We start from the raw sequence: 24320 nt of genomic DNA, 5'->3' as shown, positions 1-24320 counted from the left end.
CACCAAATACGTTTTTTAAAATTCCCAAACCATTTATTCCACACCACTGATGGTTTATCTGGATTCTGTAAAACAGTGGTGATTTTACTACATCACAGGACGTAACCATTATGAACAAACACAATAAGTAATAATTGTCGTATGCCTGTCACCTTTGTAATAATGCCCAAAATATAATATATACATAACAATCTTGAAAGAAATATGTGCCTGTCACAGTATGTATCAGACACAAATGTACCTTGAAAGAAATGCTACAGAAACTGCAAAACATGTTCCTGTCATGGTATGTGAACATTATGTAGGATGGGACTCCAGAGCCCCAAGACCTCTCGCACAGCTTCATGCCGCCGCTGGCGTGCATGTTTTTTCCCCAAAAATGTTTCCCTTTGAATCCATTCTCAAATGTTCCATCAATACTCTTTAATCTTCTTTAAATACCTATTTCTCTTTTTTCAAATCCACATCAGAGGTATACTTCCATTTTTCAATTTTCTAATATTCAATCTGTGCCAATCCAGGCCTCTTCAAAGAATATGAATAATGCAAAAGTTCATCTCAAGCAGTCTTTTATTTCGCTTAAAAACCCAATGCATTTCGGGCTATATGCCCTTCTTCGGGGGTTACTACAATTAAAATGAACACAAGAATTAATGCTACAAATCATAAGAAATATGTCATCTGCAACATGATTTCATTATTATGTCTTTTTTTTTTAAAATCTTTTTTTTAAAAAGAACATTTCGTTTTAGTACATTACATCATCCTCTGTTTTAGCTCCACCATGCAACAGTCTTTTCCACCCCGACCGTAATCCAACAAGCCTCCAACAGCCCATTTCAACCCACTACAGTTGTCAGATGGTCTCGGAATCTCTCCCTCCCTTCCACGTGTTCTTGCTAAATCCTTCCGTCCTATACTACAAAACGACGAAGCAAGCCCGTTCTTACTTTTAACCTATTCCGATGAAAAGACATTATTTGTGCTTCAAACCACCTGTGGTGCTATGTTCTTCTCACCCTGCTGCAATAACGTATCTGCCTGAAAATGTTCCTAGGCCTCCCGGAGCTTTTAAATACAAGTAAAATGTGTCTTGCATCCCACTCTTCAGCATACCTGCTGTGCTCGTTTGAAAGCCTTCCGTCCTCATCCTCTTCCTCAACCAGTTAGCTGCTCCTCTTCCCTCCCGCGCTCTTAAATCCCTCCACCTGTGAGCCCATAAACCCTCACAATAGGCTGCAACCCAAAATTTCCCGCCTGCTGCGTGCCCCATTTGTCATGCAAACTACATTACCCAACAAACACATCGTTAGAATAATATGCAATGTTCATTTGTATAAACGGAAACATGCCGCTGAACTTTTCTGTGTTCATGTCAATGTGTGCTTGTCCGCTTGCGATGAACTTAGATGTCGCGCCAACTGTGTGGATCTTAACGTTTTCCTCAGTTTTCTTATTTATCAGTCTCTTTCTCCCACGGGTGCAGTCCCTATTGGTAGGGCTATAGTTATGAACATTTTTTTATGATATAGGGATGCACACCTCTTTGTCAGCTTTTTCTTATTCCTCATTTTTTAGTCTCTCTTTCTTATAATTGTGTGCAGAAAGGTGATAGGCATGCCCAACTGCCATAAGGTAATGGTGAACTTTATGTAGGATGGGACTCCAGAGCCCCAAGACCTCTCGCACAGCTTCATGCCGCCGCTGGCTTGCATGTTTTTTCTCCCAAAAAATTTCCCTTTGAATCCATTCTCAAATGTTCCATCAATACTCTTTAATCTTCTTTAAACACGTATTTCTCTTTTTTCAAATCCACATCAGAGGTATACTGCCATTTTTCAATTTTCTAATATTCAATCTGTGCCAATCCAGGCCTCTTCAAAGAATATGAATAATGCAAAAGTTCATCTCAAGCAGTCTTTTATTTCGCTTAAAAACCCAATGCGTTTCGGGCTATATGCCCTTCTTCGGGGGTTACTACAATTAAAATGAACACAAGAATTAATGCTACAAATCATAAGAAATATGTCATCTGCAACATGAAGCTGTGCGAGAGGACTTGGGGCTCTGGAGTCCCATCCTACATAAAGTTCACTATTAACTTATGGCAGTTGGGCATGCCTATCACCTTTCTGCACGCAATTATACGAAGGAGAGACTTAAAAAATGAGGAATAAGAAAAAGCTGACAAAGAGGTATGCATCCCTGTATCATAAAAAAATGGTATGTGAACAGCCACAAATGTAGAATCGTAATAAAACGGTGTGCCTTTCACAGAATCAACAACATGTGCCCATCACGGAAACAGGCAATACAAACCAGATGTGAAATGCGGGCAAAGAACAGCGCGTTGTGCTCAAAGCATAATAAGTAGCAGCCAACTGTTCAAAATGACATGCTTTCTAAAGGAAGTAGATGAAGCAGCAGGCAGGCGCAGACGTCCCAGATGAAGACACAGGACGTCAGGTTTCAGATGTAGATCAGTCTGAAACAGGAAACTGCAGGCGTTCACGCTCAAACTACAGATGGGTGTGTTAAACTGGTAAGTGCGAGTATTAAACAGCATTCCCTCCCACAGACTCCAGAGGCTGCATTACGAGCAGTCATATATTTTAGAGCTTTTAAAATCGATTTTTGATCGTTTTACTATCCCTTGTGTCCGACCCCCCCCCCGAGCTGGATTTTGCACAAATACAGGGGCTAAATTGAAAAAACATTGCAGACTTGCACTTTAATACTCTTTCCCTGCTCCCCAGGTGGTGCTTGGCCGATCTTAGGGCTAAACTCACCGGGTCCCGGATGGTAGCAGTTTGGCGGCCATCTTGAGTAGGGCTGACATTGGTGGAGCGCTCTAGTCGCTCTATTTAAGGAGGGCTTACAGGGCAAACAGGAGATTACCTCCCACAGACTCCAGAGGCTGCATTACGAGCAGTCATATATTTTAGAGCTTTTAAAATCGATTTTTGATCGTTTTACTATCCCTTGTGTCCGACCCCCCCCCGAGCTGGATTTTGCACAAATACAGGGGCTAAATTGAAAAAACATTGCAGACTTGCACTTTAATACTCTTTCCCTGCTCCCCAGGTGGTGCTTGGCCGATCTTAGGGCTAAACTCACCGGGTCCCGGATGGTAGCAGTTTGGCGGCCATCTTGAGTAGGGCTGACATTGGTGGAGCGCTCTAGTCGCTCTATTTAAGGAGGGCTTACAGGGCAAACAGGAGATTACCTCCCACAGACTCCAGAGGCTGCATTACGAGCAGTCATATATTTTAGAGCTTTTAAAATCGATTTTTGATCGTTTTACTATCCCTTGTGTCCGACCCCCCCCCCGAGCTGGATTTTGCACAAATACAGGGGCTAAATTGAAAAAACATTGCAGACTTGCACTTTAATACTCTTTCCCTGCTCCCCAGGTGGTGCTTGGCCGATCTTAGGGCTAAACTCACCGGGTCCCGGATGGTAGCAGTTTGGCGGCCATCTTGAGTAGGGCTGACATTGGTGGAGCGCTCTAGTCGCTCTATTTAAGGAGGGCTTACAGGGCAAACAGGAGATTACCTCCCACAGACTCCAGAGGCTGCATTACGAGCAGTCATATATTTTAGAGCTTTTAAAATCGATTTTTGATCGTTTTACTATCCCTTGTGTCCGACCCCCCCCGAGCTGGATTTTGCACAAATACAGGGGCTAAATTGAAAAAACATTGCAGACTTGCACTTTAATACTCTTTCCCTGCTCCCCAGGTGGTGCTTGGCCGATCTTAGGGCTAAACTCACCGGGTCCCGGATGGTAGCAGTTTGGCGGCCATCTTGAGTAGGGCTGACATTGGTGGAGCGCTCTAGTCGCTCTATTTTAAACGGTCAACCATGTCTCCGCGCAGCGGACGCGTGCAGCGGACTCGCCGGACCTACGCCGGAGTCACGCCTGAGTCCAGCCCGTCTGCGCCCGTCCGTGCCTCGGACGGGCCGTCGGGCTGGACCGCAGCAGGTGAGGACAGGATAGAAAATTATAGCAGAGAGGCACTACTCGCCCTACGGCCAGCTTACAATGATTGTCACAGATTAGACCCCGCCTCAGGGACTGGCCCAGAGTCCTGCCTACACTGTGGCCATACTTTCCTTTGGCCACAGATTATTCCCAGACCTGCATTAAATGATACTTTTAAAGGAGGTCTTCTTAATGCTAGGTCTCTACCTAGACACGCCCAGCATGTCTTCGATCTATTGGTTGAGGACAACTTGGACTGTTTATTTATTACGGAGACATGGCTAAATCCGTGCTGTGTCCCAGATATGGTACACTCCTTGCCACCAGGTTTCAGTATGCAAAGGAGAGACAGAGGAGGAGATAAACGAGGAGGAGGAATAGCTATAATTCACAAGGAGGCATATATATGTTCGGTGATTGAACTCCCTGAATTAAAGGAGGCGGAGGGGATGGGTTTTTGCATTAAAATCAGCGAGACCATGACATTTGCGGGGGCCCTCATTTACCGACCACCTGGTACATGTAAAGACTTCCTGGAAAATATAGGAGAGGCACTGAGTCCTCTGGTGCTCAGATACTCCAACTTTACACTATTGGGAGATGTGAATATACACTTGGAGTCTACCACCGATACCGCAGCTGTCTCTTTTAAAGAATTAATGGAAGTCCTCGGACTAGAGATTGGGACAGTTCAAGCTACCCATGACGCAGGTCATGCCCTTGACTGCATAGCTACCAATCTGCAATCGCTTAAGACAAACTTCCCAATACCTCAAACATGGACAGACCATGCTCTAGTACCATTCATGTTCCCCTTTCAGAGCCCTAAGGAATGTAACAATAAGGTTAAGTACGACCAGGCTGACCTACAAGAATGGAGGGCCTTAATGGCAAATCCAAATCTGATTGAGATGGCTAGAGTTTGTAAGCCTACCGGGTCAGGCTCAGGGTTTTCAGACCCCAGCACTTTCAGAGAATGGATGGTTGAATTAAAAAATATGACAGGGCGGCCAAACAGGACTCGAAAACAGAATACTAAGAAAAAATCAGCTCCATGGTACAATCAAGAATTAAAAATAGCACAGGGGGAGCTCCGTAGAGCAGAACGCAGATGGAGAAAAAACTATAGCACGGAAGAGCGGGGTAAATATAAAAGGGCTATAAGCACCTACCATGCGCGAATTAAATCAACAAAAAGGAAATTCTACGAATCTGCCATAGTTGCTGCAAAAAACAAACAAAAATGTATTTTTAACATTGTAAATGATTTTAATAAACCCACATTTTTAACACAGGAAATTCCACCCTCAAAAGACCTCTGCGAAAATATAGCTGATTATTTTGAGGACAAAGTACAGGGTCTAACCAAAGATTTTGAAATTCCTTCTCTGGAACCCAGTAGAGAAAGTGGAAGTGCTGATGAAATTGTGAACCAGTTAGCAACATTCCGCCCAATTAGCCTGGAAGAAACAAAGCAGTCAATCCTAACCACAAAATCTGGGTCCCCATTTGACCCCTGTCCCATAAGACTCCTGCATCTCATGGTAGATGAAGTAAACACTATGATTAACGAAATCGTAAATCATTCACTTTCCACGGCCAATGTGCCACTGGAATGGAAACTTGCGGCAGTGAAACCCTTACAGAAAAAACCCCTTCCTGACCCTGCGACTCTTTCCAATCTGCGACCTATCTCACTTCTCCCAGCATTATGTAAGATCACTGAATCACTGGTTAACAAACAGCTGACCATGTTCTTAGAAGTTAACGAAATATGGCATCCCAATCAGGCGGGGTTTAGAGCCCAGCATTCAACAGAATCGGCTCTACTGTACACGACAGACACCATTCGTACTGCCCTAGACCAAGGAAAGAAGGCCGTCCTGATTTTATTAGACCTGTCAGCGGCCTTCGACACGGTCTCTCATGCCATCCTATTAGATCGGCTAAAAACATCGGGCGTGAAGGGGACGGTACTAGAGTGGTTGGAAAACTACCTAAGGGACAGGAGACAGGTGATAACCCTGGGGGAATTTACCTCCACGGAAAAACATCAGACGATGGGAGTACCCCAGGGGTCCAGCCTCAGCCCGACATTATTCAATGTCTACACTGCGCCTCTGATTAAACTAATATCATCTTTTGGCATAGAGGTAGTAGCATATGCCGATGATACGCAGTTAATACTGGTTACGGATAGGGACAACCAGTCATGGGAAGAAACATTCAAGGAATGTTTAACTGCCACCTTTGATTGGATGCGGAAGAATCACCTAAAATGTAATACAGGAAAAACAGAGATCATTCCGCTAGGCCCAAATAATGACTTTATTCCCAGGCAATGGTGGCCAGAAAGGGCAGAAATACCGCCTCATACAACCATAGTTGCTCGGAACCTGGGGGTCACGTTTGATTCCAATCTCGCCTTCAAGCAGCAGGCAATAAAAGTGGCAGGAATGTGCTTTGGCTTAATCAAAAGCCTGAGGAAATTCTTTGATTTACTCCCTTTGGAGGCGAGGAAAACTGTTGCAGTAGCGTTGGTAACGTCGCGCTTAGATTATTGCAACAGTTTGTATGCTGGCACAAATAAAGAAGTAACTTACAGGCTTCAGCTAGTGCAAAGCGCTGCTGCCAGATTGGTGCTAAAATGGCCAAAAAGATCGTCAGCCTCAGGGGCATTAAAAGCTCTTCATTGGCTTCCCATTGTAAAAAGGATCCTGTTCAAGGTTTTGATTATAACATTTCGAGCAATGCACAAAACAGGACCATTATATCTACAGAAAAAATTCAAGAGATACTGCCCAACCAGAAACCTACGATCATCAAATTCCAATACTCTGGTGATTCCTAGGTTTCGTTTAAAAACCCGTGGAGGAAAGTCCCTGGCAGTACTGGGTGCAAAGGCTTGGAATACTCTGCCTCTTGCCCTGAGAACTCTGGATAAAGAAACAGAGTTCCGCAAAGAATTAAAAACTTGGATATTTAAACTGCAAGATAGCATGGCCAGAACTCTAGTTTGATGCTTGCCTCTGTTTTTGGTCCAACTCTGAGTCACTTTGTCATCTGGTAATTTGCCGGAGGTAGCGCCTAGATGCTCCATTGGAGCGATTGCTGCGCGATATAAATAAAATTTTACATTACATTTACATTACATTCCACAACAGCACAAGTAGCAGCTCGAGCACCCAATGGTTTCCACAATAGATGAAACTCCAGCAGCCTTATGTATGCAGCTGATCCACAAGAAAATCCCAAACGCACATGTCAGAATGAATCTATACTGCACGTTTGGATGGACAACCAAATCCGACCAAAATCCGTCCAATAAAAGTGTCGCTCCACACTTAAATATTGTAGCTGATAATAATAATGTGATGGTTGTCAGTGGGTCCCAAATTCTTCTCAATCGCTCGTTGCCATATAAATGTAGCATTCCATGAATAAGTAAACAGATCCTTGGGACAGCAGTGGTTCTCCAAAATAGGTTTTTTCCAGTAAAGGACCTGCGGCTGTTCACCAGAATGGCAGCACAGCCAGTGAGTGAAAACCATTTTATTTATTGCGGATTTATAATGCGCGTAGCTGCCTCAGCGACGAGGCATCCCAGCGCAACCAGAAACCCAAAAAAGCCAGGGCCATCCCTTCTCTCTAGAACACCCCCCCCCCCCTCCCTACATGACATAGGCAAATTCCAAGCATTAAAGAAACGTGCATTAAGGCATTTAACATCGTAACACAAAAGTATGGAAACACAACACTACACCAAAACTACACTGCCCGATTGCTGTTTCCTGACCTGCATATTCATAGCACCCGCAGACACCCCCACCTGTTGGTACAAAGGCAGTTGATGTCATTTAAATTAGATGGGATTGAATCCAAGTACCACTGATGTACATTACTGTTGGTCCGTGTTGTGATCAACCACGTACCTTCTTTTAAAAGCAATTTAAATTGTACAGTTATACCTCCCAGTTCGGGGATAGAGGGGTCCTTCAAAAACATATATTGCTGGTAAAAAGTCTATTTTTACATTTACTGTAAGTGAAGTGGGCCTCACAGTAGGTAAGGAACTATTATAGAAATGCCAGTACACTACTGTTGTGTTATTAGATGCTTAGAATTCCGAGCATTTATGTTTCTTGAACCTCTGTTATTTGTATTGTTATCCTTTCAGCACTGGGCTGGTGCAGGCAGCTTTGGGCCCTTGGTGAAGTGTACATATATATGGAGACGAGCATCGCTCATGCCTATTTTGTGCTGCTCCGTGAGGTTATAGAAGAGGGAGGGAGCGCAGCTAAATTTGCAAGGGCCGGCAGGATCCTGATCTCGGTCTCTTGTTGTTGACGAGTAAATACCCCGAATTAAGCGTGGAGTAAGCCTGGGTGGAGTTCGCGGAGAGTGCAAAAAAAAACTCAGCCATGCAACTTGGAAATCCGCAAGCGGAGAGTGAGTTAGATAAATGCTGTTCGTGGTGATTTTCAGTACCATGTAATAGTACGCACTGCGCAATCTTCGCAAATTGCACCATGCAGAGTGCAAGCGGCCTCTGCTTCCTTTCTGCCCCTCGAGAAGACTTTTACTTGAGCGGCAGCATTCTCAACGAGAAGGGACGCTTTCTCAACGCGAACGGTCGCGAGCATACGCGAATACTCACAATGAGAAATCTGACCGCCTGCGTTGTGAAATCTCACCAGGAGGTTGATTTTCCACACTTGCGCTTGGCAACTTGAAGTTGATGGTCGCGAATGAGGAAAAAACTCACCGGTTGGTGGATTTTCCTCACTCGCCAACTTGACTTTGACAAACGCGAACGAGGGGAAAAAACAGAACAGATTTTTTCAGAACTCCGTGTCAGGCGGAGTGCTGAAAACTCTGCAAACTCCGCGAGCAGAGCGGAGTTCACCGCCCAAACTTAGCGTGGAGGTGCGCGCATAAGCAAATTAATGAGGAGAGCTGAGGCAGGGCTCTACCTGACTGTAAAAGCCTGACCATGAGCTAAGCCACAAACATATTCGGCCTGTCTTCCTGAGTAATCGTTTCTATTCAGTAAGCATATGTTTGTTAAGTTTAGCAAACTCAGTCTCATTTGGTGGTGCAAGTAATTGAACCATTACAAGAAAATCAAACTTCCCACAAGCTACTTTCCATCGAATGTGCAAACAATTGTCTTAGCACACATTGTCGGCATGAAGCCAGATTAACATGCCTCTCCTAAAGAAGTATGTCATTCCCCTCCATGTCTAGGTAAAGGAAGTAGTCTTCTCCATACCCATGAAACTGCACTGACTTGCTGCATCAGGCACATTGAAATTGCCAATAATACAACAGGTTACCAAGCCCAGACACAGTGTCTCTCTGAATGAACATCTACTACTCTGACCAACCTCAGCTAGACTGAAGGTACAAGACACGCAAGTCGCCTCCTTCCACATCCACATACTTGTGTCATTCTCCCATTTTCTCCGAAGCATTCAAATTTGCTCCTGAAATTCAGTGAAGATTACAGATGCACTTATTGTTTCTGTTGTGCAAGCTTTAACATCGGCCCTGAAGCCCTTTTAGGTTGTTTCACTTTTTCCTCCTTTTTTAGTGACTTTTGCATACTTTGTGTAACATCACCTTAGAGATATGTTCTCTCTACTGCATTTTGATCGGTAGTTCTTTGAAGGTCCTAACATTGTGCCTGCACTGTAGAAGTACCCTAATTAGAGAAGATTGAGTGAAACAATTATTGGCAATGTTCCATTTTTGACTTCTGGTAATTGTGTTGGTTAGCATGCTATGGGGGTCATTATGATGGCGGAAGGACCGCCACCGCCGGGGCGGTGGGTATCGCGGAAGACGCTAAGTCCGTCCGCTGCTTTTCCACCATAGGCAATCGCACCGATTGCCTGGTGGACAGTGCAGGGCCCCTGAAATGGTGGCGGTGCCTAGCAGGCATTGTCCACCAGATTAGGATGTGGGTCTGGGAAGGCATTTCCATGGCGGCGATGCCGCCATGGAAAAGCTGGAGTGGATTGGGTTTGGGGACCCGTATCGGGCCCCCCTTGTGGGGTGGGGGGGTGTCGCTGCACTGGGGGGGTACCCATGGTACACCCCCCACCCTCCCTCATTTTCAGACACCAAATGGCAGGCACCCCCGTGGTGCCTGCCATGTAGTGCAGGGAAATGCTGTGCATGCACTTTTCACATTGCATGCTGTGCTGCAGCCAGCAGCCCCACCGCAATGTGAAAAGCCCAGGATGAGAGCGCCCGTATGGAAGGCGCATTCTAATCGCTACCATAGCGGGCGGTCGTAATCGCCTCCTATATTTCCGTCTTTGCCTTTGTTTACAAACTGACAGTTTACTGTGAAAAGGAGTGAGCTTTTGTACTTGATTGCTGTCTTGGGTTGGTTTCGAAGAACTACGAGAGGTGATATTCAGATGATCCCACCGGCACATGCAACCTTTGGATATTCACACTGACTCTCCATTTCATGGTGCTGTATTAGCAGGTGTGGGAAATGGGAAGTTGAAAAAAGTACGCTAAAATGTGTGACAGCATTCATTGTCACCAAGAATGCCCTAAATCGTCATGTCTTCCGGATGAGAAATGGCTTACAATAGCTTAACATCTTTTTGCTGGTAATCTATGAGTCTCCATGTGATTTATTTTTTAATTTGTCCAGAAAATGGCACACTCTGAAACAGTTAATTTGCACTCCCTCAGCTGTGCTCTTCACTCATTATATCTAACAACAGTGGTCCCATGCAAGTTTAGAATCAAGAGATAATCATATAGACACAATCGAACTATATTTGTTTTAGAGTGATTTGTCCAGCCGGACAGTGATCACAGGAATTTTTACTATATATAATGAAAAACAACAATTCTCTTACATTCAGCAAAGAGTGAGACACAAGCCTGTGCCTTCACGCTTACAATTCGGCAAGGTGAAAGGAAAGGAAGAAAAAGAATCTTAGGCAGAAAGTGAGCGATTTCTGTAAAATATAACAATGACAGAAATTCAACTACACCATAAATAGCATATCTCAATGAATATACACATTCATATATGGTGCGACAAGAGGTCGACGACGTTTCGATTCCATAGCCTAAATATAAGGAATCATCATCAGGACAAAAAGTGTTATGCCTAAAACCTGTTCTACACAATAGCCTGTATGGCAATTGCCTGAGAACCCCGACGTCTAAGTGCAGGGATGGCGCCAATCATGGGTTGGTCTGGGCCAGGTCCTATTATTGAGGTTTATAGGAGACTGTTCGATCAGTTGTACTTCCGAAAACCGGAGGTGCCTCGCCTCTCTGTGTGTCGGAGGAACAGGGAGGTCACCGGTAAAGTTCAGGATTGTCCACAATGGGGCACTGGGTAATGATACAGCCGCCAAATGAGGCGCAGTGAGGCGAGCCGGAGGCTTCGCAGGGTCCAGGATACCAGCAATGTGGTTCCGCGTTGTACCTTGTACCGTTGCCATACAGGCTATTGTGTAGAACAGGTTTTAGGCATAACACTTTTTGTCCTGATGATGATTCCTTATATTTAGGCTATGGAATCGAAACGTCGTCGACCTCTTGTCGCACCATATATGAATGTGTATATTCATTGAGATATGCTATTTATGGTGTAGTTGAATTTCTGTCATTGTTATATTTTACAGAAATCGCTCACTTTCTGCCTAAGATTCTTTTTCTCCCTTTCCTTTCACCTTGCCGAATTGTAAGAGTGAAGGCACAGGCTTGTGTCTCACTCTTTGCTGAATGTAAGAGAATTGTTGTTTTTCATTATATATAGTAAAAATTCCTGTGATCACTGTCCGGCTGGACAAATCACTCTAAAACAAATATAGTTCGATTGTGTCTATATGATTATCTCTTGATTCTAAACTTGCATGGGACCACTGTTGTTAGATATAACGTAAGTTACCCGAGGTCCTCTGCTGACTGACTGGGTGCCCTTGTTGTTTTCTGTTAAGTTACTTCACTCTCTCATTGGCATTCTGAGTAGGTCCAGCCCAACACTACACTTTACACTCTTCAAATTATTCCAGATGGTATTCAAATATTTTGAGCTATTTTTCCATTTAAGGAATATCTTTACTTTATTCCTGGTTTCTCCATGTATTCTGTACTTACTATATATTTGATGGTCTGTGTTGGTGTCTCTACCATTTGAAAATGATCTACTAATCTACCATCAATCACATAATGATACATACACTTCTTCAGTTGTGAAGAGGGAATATCTTTTAGGACAGTGATCCTCATTAACTTCTCTATGAACTGTCTGTAAATTAATTGAATTACATTTTTGGGTAGCTCACAAGCATATGAGCATAATCCTTCTTGTAGTTTGCCTCCATGCCTCTTCATCCTTTTTTTTTTTTTGCTGATAAATATAGTGTTTCCCAACTTTTGTCTGAGTTGACATTCTTTGGTAGCCCTACTATCCAGGCATTTTTAAGTAGAAAAATCTGTTCATACTTATTTCTGAAGACATTATGATTTAAAGAATTCTAATAACTTTATAGTTAAGTCGAAGCTGTCCCTACATTTGTATCCATATCTTATACAATATGCATGTGCTTTTTGTCCCCAGCTGCTTGGGGTGATATAATTCTGTAGCTCTCTGTTATGCAACTTTGTTTCTTCCTTGGATTTTCTCTTTGCTTATGGTTATGTTTGTAGTTGACTAGTTCCATGTAAATTCCTCCCCGTGTTGTTAATATTTAGAATAAGTTACATGACTTGCTATTGATCTCGTATATCCTCTCTTAATTTTTATATTGAGAATGGGCAGGTTAGATATCTGCTTTGGTGTCTTTAGAACTGGGTGCCTCCCAAAAAGTAATCATGTGCTATGGGCTTTCTACATGCAGAACTCTTACATATAACATAATGCTTATTTGGCAATGTCCTAACATTCTGTTTGTCTTGCTAGGTTGTCTTCTGTGAAAAGAAAGGTGTAATAATGGGCAGAATTTTCTTGGACCATATTGGAGGAACACGCCTCTTTTCCTGTGCAAATTGCGATACAATTTTGACCAATCGGTCAGAGCTCATATCAACTCGATTTACTGGAGCTACAGGACGAGCTTTCCTTTTCAACAAGGTACTGACTATTCCTTTTAGAAGGTAGCAAACTTGTGGTCCAAACTGAACAAAATATTTTTGTGAGTGAGTAGGAAATTAAAAGCAGATAGTTGGTTTTGAAGAAGACACTCACCTACGTGAAAATTGTATGTATTCAACATTATAAAAATGCTTTCAATTGTAAATACTTTTTTGTTTTCATTTCTTACGGAAGAAAGAAAAAGAGACAATGAAGTCACTGCAGACTATCTGAACACACCACTTTCAAGGTACAAAAAGGCTGATTCGCAGATGTGTCTGCCAGAATGAGCTAATTCAGAAAAAAAATCACTAGCAAGCGCACAATGTTATTGTGTGCCGGATAATTTCTGAGGTCTGTAATTGCCCCAAGACGCTCTTATTGTGTAGGTGCACTACTCAGAGAAGACAACATTGAGTCACTATATCGCAGGAACTACATGGAGACTCACTACATCACAGGAACTACATAGGGATTCACTACATCATAAGTAAATATATGTAAGCATTAAAATATATTTATGAATACTTTATAGAAACTAAGAACAATAGACCATGGTAAAAGATTAACAAGCTATGACAAAATAATGAATACAATAGAGAATACATTCAAAAATAACATTTTTTTTAACACACTTTATTGGTGACCGCAATATCAGGTACATCTCAAACAATGTTCTGCTAGATACAGTCTTTTTGGGATTTTTTAACCCCGTCCCAGGGTAACAGTCTCATCACAAATATATATAATCAGTTGTTTTACAGCGTTTCGAATGGTATAAGTGTCACAGAGGTCAGTTTCGAGCTGGACACATGATTAAACGGACAGGAGACATGATGTATCGTCAGCGGCCTTATAAAGTTGTGTAGAATTATGTTCAACTAGTTAAACTCATACACAGTCATTACCCCCCCCCCCCCTAATCCCACCCTAACCCTCTCCTGGTCAATCCTACTCCAGCTACCACAGTGATTGCAGGGAATGAGCATTTATAACACCCTCCTAGAGGAAACCATGGACAAGGCAGTGGCACAATACCTCTGGTTAGCGGGGCAGGAGTACAGATAGTAGCCGGACCCTTCTAATTACTGAGACGCTGTGGCGGGTGGGGCAGATGAGTCTAGTGCCTCCAACTCGAGTATCATAGCCTCCCATTCTAAGGAAATGTGTTGTTTTCTCAGCCCTCTCTCCTCCTCCCTGCGAAGAGCTGCGCCCTCTTCCCTCCCCCATTGGAGCATGTCTGACTGACAAACAACCACCATTGGACACCAAGGCAACTTCCACCTCATAGTGAGCTCCCTGATCGCCAACATGAAGACTAGGTCAAGAAACTTCAGCCGCACCTTCTGGACCTTCGAGCGTCTACGGAGGCCCATATGGCAGGTCACAGCCTCGTCCTGGACTGGTAGTTGTGTTATCCTGGCCAAGGAGTGGCGTACTCCCCCCCCCCCCCCACCCCCCCAGTAATCTTTTAGGCGAGGGCAGGACCACAGCATGTGAATAAAGTCTGCTTCGTCTCCCCGACAACGGGGGCAGCAATGGGGGGCATATGGAAACATGCGGTGTATCTAATGTGGTGTAAGGTACGATCTATGGAGAATCATTGCCTGTATGAATTTGAGCCTCGCATTACGTGACACTTTTTTGGGTTGTTCTAATATGCGTTTCCATGCTTTGTCCATAATCACCATCCCTGAGTCCTCCGCCCAGTGTGAGTGTAATTGCCCCATGTGCTCGTATCCCAGTGTAGAGCCAGCGCACCAAATGCCCACCCGGTCCCATGTAATATGAAAGATGTACCAAGGTATGTTGTGGTGGTTCAATCCTCTGTGGGGCCCACTTTGTTTTGATATAATGCGCCACGGTAGCGTGTAAAAGGTACAGGCGTGGTAGCGCCCCGGTAGCTTGCATGAAAGAGTCATGATCCAGCATAGTGCCATCCCCAAAGAAGGCTCCTATTTCTTCAATACCGTTGTCTGTCCAGGCCTCTGTCCTAGTCCGTGTGAGTCGCCCCTGTGGTGTGGGGATGCCGAGCAGAGGGACATTTGCAGCATATGGGATCGTCGCAGACGTGTACGAGAGGGCTTTCCTCCAACAGAGTAAAGCAGTCCGCAACAGGGGAGGGCAATTTGTGGGGATCCTAGCCTGTGGTAATAGTAGAGTGTGGAGTTCCCCTTGATTCAGACTATGCGGGGTGAATCCAATCTCATTTAAATTTCGTCCCTCAGTCCAGTAGGATAACCACTGAAGCTGGCTAGCATAATAGTACCCCCGAAAGTCAGGAACTCCTAGGCCGCCGCTCTGAATCTCCAGCTGTAGCTTCCGGAGACTTATCCGCCTCCGGCCCGCCCCCCAAATGAGAGTAGTCAATATGGTATTAAGTGTGTTAAAAATGGATTGTGGGAGGATCATGGGCAGATTCACAAAGTAATACAATAGGCGAGGCAACATCACCATTTTGGAGATAGCGATCAGTCCCATTACTGACAGGGGTAAGGAGGACCAGAACCCCACACTTGCACGGAGCCCCGTTATGACCCGCATAACATTGCCCTCAATTTGATCCTCTTGTGCCCTGTACACATATATACCAAGGTATTTAAAGGTGGCAGGAGCTACTGACAGGGTATAGGTGCCGAATTATAAGTGGGATATGTGTGGCGTTTCCTGGAAGAAGTAACCGGTAGATTTCTCCGTGTTTATGGCCAGTCCCGACAAGCGTTCAAAAACAGCAAATATACCCGGGAGAGGGGCATTATCAGCCGTTAGATCTCGTAGATATAGGAGTATATCATCCGCGTAGATGGATATTAGATGGTGTACCCCATCGATGCAAATGCCCCACTGGCCCGCCGATCTCTGAAGGGCCAGAGCTAGAGGCTCCAGTGCTAGCACAAATAGCAGAGGGGACAGAGATGTAGCAACCAGTACAGCCCTGGCCGTAGGGGACGTGTACAGTAAACAGACCCGTTTAAGGTATGTGTCCGGAAACCCGAAACAAAATGAAGTAAATTAGTAATGTAAAACATATTTCAAACAGTAGGTGTGCAAAGCCAATAGATCTGATGTTGGCTACCAGACTTTTGCATTTGTAACAATCATGGTTTTGTCATGGTTTTTGCAGAACTTAATTGTTGGGGAATCTGCTGGGCTCATGTCATTTTAAATAAATAAACTTTGACTAAAAGCACATATATATTTTTTTAGTCTCATAAAGCACACACTGTTGTAGCAGTCCCTGGCACTGAAGGGAAATAGTTTGTGTGGATACGCTCCTTGTGAAAGGGCAGAATGGCGTCTCTCAAAGTGAAGTTAGCCAGTAGCTGAAGTGGGCTTATCTTCAGCCTCATTGCATGCTCTAAAGGGGGAAATTAAAATGTGAATGACACTATAATAGATAGATGGATGAAGAACACTGTCTGAGACCCTATAGGTAAGTATATATATTCTTCATGTAGTTTTAGTCAAATCAAAAAGTCGTGGCTAACACCAGACCTAAAGAATACATTTAAAGTAGTTTATGAAATAAGTATTTTAAAATTAAAGAGGTATATAACTAGGAATATGGGAAAGGAAACTTGTATAGGCAAATAGTTGATGTGAGTATGTACACTTATGGATATATATGTCAGTTTATTTAGTTTTTTTTTTTTAAAGGAGCGGGGGGTTATCCATATAAGGGTATAAATATCTGATTCACTGAGTTTCCATTGAAAGGAAGTAAAAAAAATGAACTTTGTTTGTAGTTTCAATATTCTGCACAAAGCTTTCAACATACTTTATCTGATTTAGATTGCGCATGGAATAGAGGAAGGATGGAAAATAAAGATGGAATTAAAAAAGCACAGGATTCACATAGGAGAATCTCCGCTACAGAAAATGAAAAAACCCTAGATGGAATTACATCAAACATGGTGTGAAACAATAACTTTACCAATGAAGAGACTTTGCTTGATGTGGTCAGAAACTGTTAAGTCATTTTTGAGAAATTAGTGCATTAAAAAAATCTGTGTGGGCTATAAACTGTTAAAAGTTGAGATAGGAAGTCTGCAAACTGCCCTCTAACCCAGGTTTGAGGACATTTGGTTGACCCAAATAAAAAAATTAAGTATATACAGAAATCTGATTGGACAGGGGGGAGCCTGTACAATCCCTGCCTCACACACCAAATGCATTGCTTTTGACACCACAATATTTATGCCAATAACCACACCTAAAAGTGTGTCAATTACAACACCTAAAAGTGCGTCATTTACAACATATACAATCAATTACTAATATTATATTCTGTGTTGTCTCACTGATACCGTTCATGGTAATGTGTTATGATAATGTGATATGTAATCTGACCTGTAAAATCATTTGTGACATTTGTAATTCCAACTGTTACATCACAGTTGAGGTCATGAGCATTTCTTTAGGTGTCTGAGTTAAAGTTTGCTTGGCTGTGTTGTGAGTTGGATTGTGGAGCTATCCATCCTTTCGCAATTTCAGTCTGTTGTTTTTGTTGTTTTATTTTTAGTTTGTATCCATAACAGTACATATTGTTTTTTTTTTTAATAATTACATTTCAGAGTGAAATTTTAAAAAGTGCCACGTGTTATAACCAATCCTAGCCATAGCTTCACTTTAACTGTAGTTTTTTAGGTCTCGCCTGAGCCAGCGCATGCGCTGCTCTGCAAGACATTTAGTATATGGGTTTAAAAAGTGCTACCAGACCTCGCTGGCCTAACACTTGTCTTCACGCGAGCTTGCACGCGCGCAGCTGCCATCTGCCTCCCTTTAAGTGCGATCACTGCTGCGCGTGCACCACTCGCGTGCTTACCACCGAGCACGTGATCGTGATCACTTTCGCTTTGATAGCGAACACTTTCGCTTTAACGGCCACGCGGCAGCGCTGCCAATGCTTATTTTCATTACATCAGCTCTTCGCGGTTTCTTGGGAGTCTGTTTTCTCTCTCTGACAGCTCCAGTAAGACGTGTTTCTCTGATATCTTTGTAAGAGCAGTAGACCGCTCAGTATTCTATCTCTGTACCTTCCACAGCGCAGTATGAATTGTCCGGGTTTCTGTTTCTTTACTGTCCAAGGTTTCTTTCTCTGTACCTTCCACTGTCCAGTAGGCAGTGTCTTCGGGTTTGTATCTCTGTACCTTTACAGTGCAGTAGGCAGTGGCTTTGAGTATCTGTGTGTGTTCCTTGATAGTGCAGGAGGTGAGACAGTAGATCGTGGTTTCTCTCTCGGTCCCTTCCACAGAGCAGGTAAAAGCGTGCCCTTGTTTATATTTGAAGAATGTAAAAAGTGCAGGAATGCTTTAAAGGCAGTGACGCAAAGTGCCCAGCTTCTGCGTATTTTCTCGCCAGGGTGAGGCTCCGCAACTGGAGTTCCTTTGCTAACATTGCAACTCTTAATGCTAAGTGTAGCTGAATTCCAAAGAGTTCACGCTCTCAATGGTGTGGGTTATCGGGTGAGTAGAATTATCCACCTAAAGGACATATAGTCAGTTTGTTCTATTGTCTCTATTCTACGCTAATAGTCTCATAAGGGAGCGGGCCAAGTCCCCACCTAAGCATCATTTTAATTCACTAAAGTTCAGGCATGGAAAAAGTCCAGTGTTTGTTTTGAGTGTACGCTTTTCTGCTTTATTTATTTGACTGAACGCTGACTATTTACCGACAAATAAGCAATGACTCTCTGGAATTATTTAAAAAAATTAAAAATTACACCAATTGTGCTACTGTATACAACAGAGCTCTTTAACTCTACATTTCTCACAGTAAGCCTTTATGTCGGATTAATCAGCTAAAATGGGATACGCGTGTGCATTTTGCTTTGACACAGAATATGTATCATATGAAATGAACAATGTATCTTCTGTGTCAATGCAGAATGTAAGCCTTTCATTGTTTCAATGATTTGCCTCTAAGAATCTCCATTCTTACAGTTAATGGTAGAATGGTTGTTTATTGTGTTGTGTTTGGAGTGACCGATTAAGATTTTGCTATAATGCTAAGATCAGGAGGGAGTTCCTCAATCCTCAGGGTTGCTTACGAGGTGAACATGTTTTAAGAATGCTTGGCAGGACATCCAAATGAGACTTTGCAGGACAGGGCTATTATTTTCTAGGACTGATTTAGTTTACCTAAGCCATTTTAAAGTACTCTTACTGCTATGGTCTTGTCGGGCGTTTCTTTAGTGCTTTTCAGGCAACAGGAATGATTTCACAGTAGCCAAATGAGCATCAGTATCTTTCTTCAGTCTGCAAACACTTTTTCCTTCACATTTTCTTTGTACTGTTACAGTTGGACGGGTGTGCTTTATGATTGACCTGGTGGGTATCTCCACATCATAACCCTTTCAGTACCTACCTTTGTCCCATGGAAAGTTTCATGGCCTTTCTTCCCTCTATTTACTCTGTGAGACAGCGTGCCTCTAAACAAAACATTGTTTTTCTTTGCCTCGCCTGGCAAAGAGCTTCACTGTGGAGGGTATGGGAAACTTTGTGTCCCTGTGGTTTCTTGTTATGGCTTTTTCCACGTGTGCATCTTTACCGGTCCAGGTACTAAATATGGTTGTTTTTGACATAGCTATCCCAGTCACTGCATGTGGTACTAAAGTTTCCCGCCCTCGTGACTGAGCCAGCAGACACCTCTGCTTTGGTCATCCATCCATCCTACCTTATTCACCTTAAAATCTAATAAATTAGAGTTTACCTCTCACTTTATCGATTCACTGTTAAGGAGCAGGTCTATCCGGCCTGGCATACTGTGGCTTTGGCAGGGGGCTAGCTAGCAGTGCCTCCTGCCCCCAGTTTAATAGTCACACCAGCTGTGGCCCTGAGGCACTTTCAGCGCCTCCCCAGGTAGGTTTGCCGAGGATCTGTGAGGAACCATTCTATTTCAGCAGTGACTTATGTTCTGATTGGTTGTGGCTCCGTCTCAAAGTGAACAATTTGGGCACTTATGTTAGTCTTTTTAATCTCTCAAGTATGAAGAGTGTAATCATTTACGGGCTGTAGTTTAAGCAACTGGTTCCAGTGTGACACATTAGTTGCCCTTGCTCTTTTGTTGTGCAAGAATTTACTGGCAAGTAAGCTTTCTTTTCGTTAATAAGCCAATTATTGATTTTATCATAACAAACCATACAGAGCAAGCGGCCATAAACTCTCTAGTATGAGATTTACATACAGAGTTTACATGCTGGTTTGTACAGCCCATAGCAGTCCCACCTTTAACCCCATATGCTCTTGTGGGGACATCCCTGTGATCATCTGATTGGTTGCATAGGCTAGTGTAGGTTTGGACAACTGAGCTTTCAAGGACTTGGTTCCCTGTTTCTATGTGGTTCTTTAGAAAGTAACTCCTGCTTTGTAGAAAACCCAAACTGCAGAAAAGTATCTGTAAAGAACGTCTCCCCAAGTTAACCTTTCTTGCCAGCTCCACTCCTCGCCATAGGTAAGTGTTCTTTCTTAGCACTTGGCGTCCACTTGAAATTTAAGGAGCTCTGTACTGACAGCACATCCTCTTTCAGGTTATGAGTCTCAAAAGGTAAGACTGCCATTATTTATAAAAAAAAAACGCTGTTTAGAAAAGGAGCAGTTTTTTAATTTGTTAAGTGTCTGATTAGTAGAATGTTTTCAGTGATTTTTCAGTAAGTGTCCAGTTATTTAAAAGTTTAGCGTACTGTAAAGTTAGATTGTTTACTGCCAGAGATTTGATGGGTTTGGCTCTTTACATAGAGCTGATCCCATGTCCGCTACCAATTGATGATGTTTTCTGGAATTCAAAGCTCTGCTAAATGTATATATTTGCACATCTGGGGCAGATCTAGTCCAAGTCTAAATGAATCTCACAATTTCTGCTGTTCTCGCCACCAGCCCTCTTCCTGGTTGGTAAAAAAACAAGCATTGGCATACCCAATAGGTCTCGCCTATGGGGCCTTATAAATGTTTAGCCATGCAACAGTTGATGTTGTTGCACTAAGGATATTGTGATGCATAACTAAATACTTATAAGGTCCCAAAAGCGAGGCCTATTGGCTATGCCAATGCTTGTTGTGTGTATGTGTGCATGTGTGTGTATTAAGCATGTATATATCTGTGTGTGTATATGTATATATATATATATATATATATATATATATATATATATATATATATATATATGTATATGTGTGTGTGTGTGTGTAGATATATATATAAATATAAATATAGGATGTGTGTGTGTGTGTGTATATATATATATATATATATATATTACACATATATAATATTTGTAAAACCATCAGAGAAATAGAATAAATGTAATAAATAAATATTCACACTTAATGAAAAAAATTGAACTTATGAAAATTAAAATATACCTATGATATAATGGCCGCCATTCAAGCGACTCCTACTGCAGAAGCATGCAATCATAGTGAAGTTTTAAGCTAATGTCTGCCCGTATTCAAATCCCGGCATCTTGTCCTTTTCTATTTCCTTATTGATCTAGCACCTTCACCTAAAATGTGTACAGAATGTGCTCTCCAATGAAAGAAGCACCATTTCTAAATAATTGATGAAAAAGGTATTTATTAAACTATTGTTAAAGAGGATGAGGTGCCGCTGAAAACACATAATTGAGGTTCATTCTTGCCTGTAACATCATCCCACACAACTCATCAGCCAATACCTCCACTTGGTTAATAACAATAGTTGTTTTCTACTACCTTAAGTGTTGTGAATTTTGGCAACTCAATCAAGTTTCAAGTTCAAGTTCGGTCATTTGTATAGCGCACTACTCACCCAGAGGGTCTCAAGGCGCTAGGCGGGGGAGGGTACATTATTTGTCGAATAGCCAGGTTTTGAGCTCTTTTCTGAAGGAGATGTGGTTCTGAGTAAGGCGGAGGTGGGTGGGGAGTGAGTTCCAGGTCTTGGCAGCCAGAAAGGAGAAGGATCTGCCGCCCATGGTGGATTTCCGGATGCGCGGGACTGCGGCGAGGGCTTGATTGGACGATCTTAGTTGAAGGGTGGGTTTGTAGAAGGACAGTCGAGTGTTGAGGCATTCGGGACCTAGATTGTAGAGGGCCTTGTGTGCGTGGGTGAGAAGGCGGAATGTAATTCTTTTGCTGACGGGAAGCCAGTGGAGGTCTTTTAGATGTCCGGTGATGTGATCCTGGTGCGGGATGTCTAGTATGAGTCTAGCGGACGCGTTTTGGATGCGCTGGAGTTTTTTCTGTAATTTTGTTGTGATTCCGGCGTAAAGTGTATTACCGTAATCCAGTCGGCTCGTGACCAGAGCGTGAGTGACAGTCTTTCTTGTTTCGAGGGGAATCCAGCGGAAGATCTTTTTGAGAATGCGAAGTACGTTGAAACAGGAGGATGAGACGGCGTTGACTTTTCTGGGCATCGAGAGGGAGGAGTCTAGGATGAAGCCAAGGTTACGTGCATGGTCTGTGGGTGTGGGTGCTGTGCCCAGAGCGGAAGGCCACCAAGAGTCGTCCCAAGCTGAGGGGGGGATCCTAGGATGAGCACCTCCGTTTTGTCTGAGTTGAGTTTTAGGCGGCTCTGTTTCATCCATTCGGCTACTTCTTTCATTCCTTCGTGAAGATTGGTTTTGGCGGTGTGGGGGTCTCTGGTGAGGGAAAGGATTAGTTGGGTGTCATCGGCGTAAGAGATGATGTTTAGGTTGTGAAGACGCGCGATGGAGGCGAGAGGACTCATGTAGACGTTGAAGAGGGTGGGGCTGAGTGAGGATCCTTGAGGTACGCCGCACATGACTTTGGTGGCCTCTGAGTAGAATGGAGGAAGTCGGACTCTTTGAGTTCTCCCGGCGAGGAAAGAGATGATCCAGTCCAAGGCTTTTCCTTGTATGCCGATGTTGCTGAGGCGTTGTATAAGGGTGCTATGGCAGATTGTGTCGAAAGCGGCGGAAAGGTCGAGTAGGATGAGGGCTACTGTTTCTCCGTTGTCCTGGAGTGATCGGATGTTGTCGATCGCTGCAATGGGGGCGGTTTCGGTGCTGTGTTTGGCTCGAAACCCGGATTGAGATGGATCAAGGGAGTTGTTGGATTCAAGGAAGGCGGCGAGCTGGCTGTTGACGGCTTTCTCTATGACTTTGGCTGGGAATGGGAGGAGGGATATGGTTCAGTAGTTTTTAAGTTCAGAAGGGTCTGCTGTGGGTTTCTTCAGAAGGGCCCTGAGTTCGGCGTGTTTCCAGCTATCTGGGAAGGTGGCGGAGTTGAAAGAACAGTTGATGACATCGCGGAGATGGGGTGCGATGATGGAGTCAGCTTTGTTGAAGATGTGGTGGGGGCAGGGGTCAGAAGGCGAGCCAGAGTGGATTGAGTTCATGAGGCGAATGGTGTCTTCAGTGGTGATTGTGATCCAGGCGCTGAGGTTGTTAATTCTTTGACGATGTTGAAGAGTTCCTTGCTGTTATGAGTGTTGTTGTCGAGACGATTCTTGAATGCTGATTTCTTGGCGGAGCGAATCAGTTGGTGGTGTTTGCGGGTGGCGGTCTTGAGGGAGGCCTTGAGTTTTAAGCACGCTACTCACCCGTAAGGGCCTCAAGGCGATGGGGAAGGGAGGCGGGTAGCAGCTGCGGTCAGTCGAAGAGCCAGGTCTTGAGCGTCTTCCTGAAGATGTGCAGGATGGGGGCACGTCTGATGTCGATCGGGAGCTCGTTCCAGGTCTTGGCCACGACGTTGGAGAAGGTTCTTCCACCCGTCCTTGCTCTGCGGATCCGCGAGGGTTCGGCGAGGTCGGACGATCGGAGGTTCCTCTTGGGTACATGGAAGGGGATTCTATCATTGAGATATAGGGGTCCAGTGTTGTGGAGGCATTTGTAGGCATGGGTGAGTATCTTGAAAGTTACTCTCTTCTGAACGGGGAGCCTGTGGAGGTTCCGCAGGTGTTGGGTGATGTGTTCGTGTCGAGGGATGCAGAGTCTGCCTGCGGTGTTCTGTATGGTCTGGAATTTGTGGAGCAGAGACTTGTTGATCCCGGCGCAGAGGGCGTTTCGTAGTCCAGTCTGCTGGTTATGAGTGTGTGGGTGACAGTCTTCCTTGATTCGGTGGGGATCCATTTGAAGGAGTTTCAGAGGGTGTTGAAGCAGGTGGAGGCGACAGCGTTGACCTGTCTGGTCATGAAGGGGGCGGTCCAGTAGTGGTCCGTGGGGGTGGGACGGCTGCCGAGGGCAGTGGGCCACCAGGTGTTGTCCCATGCAGAGGGAGAGGGCGCGA

At 43.9% G+C, this 24320-nt stretch overlaps 1 protein-coding gene across 2 annotated transcripts in view; it reads left to right on the top strand.

Moving 5' to 3' along the window:
- The window catches only part of YPEL5 (yippee like 5), a 36658-nt gene that overhangs the window by 5078 nt on the left and 7260 nt on the right, over positions 1 to 24320 (top strand). For both annotated transcript variants that reach the window (XM_086927972.1, XM_086927973.1), the window contains exon 2: positions 12929 to 13099. In XM_086927972.1, the coding sequence (XP_086784098.1) occupies positions 12959 to 13099 (141 nt within the window). In that variant the 5' untranslated portion in view covers positions 12929 to 12958. The remainder of the gene's footprint in view (positions 1 to 12928; positions 13100 to 24320) is intronic.

Source organism: Lissotriton vulgaris, chromosome 6 (assembly GCF_964263255.1).
Source record: "Lissotriton vulgaris chromosome 6, aLisVul1.2, whole genome shotgun sequence".
Taxonomy (NCBI): domain Eukaryota; kingdom Metazoa; phylum Chordata; class Amphibia; order Caudata; family Salamandridae; genus Lissotriton; species Lissotriton vulgaris.
The sequence above is the reverse complement of the archived record's forward strand: the minus strand, read 5'-3'. Positions and strand labels throughout refer to the sequence as shown.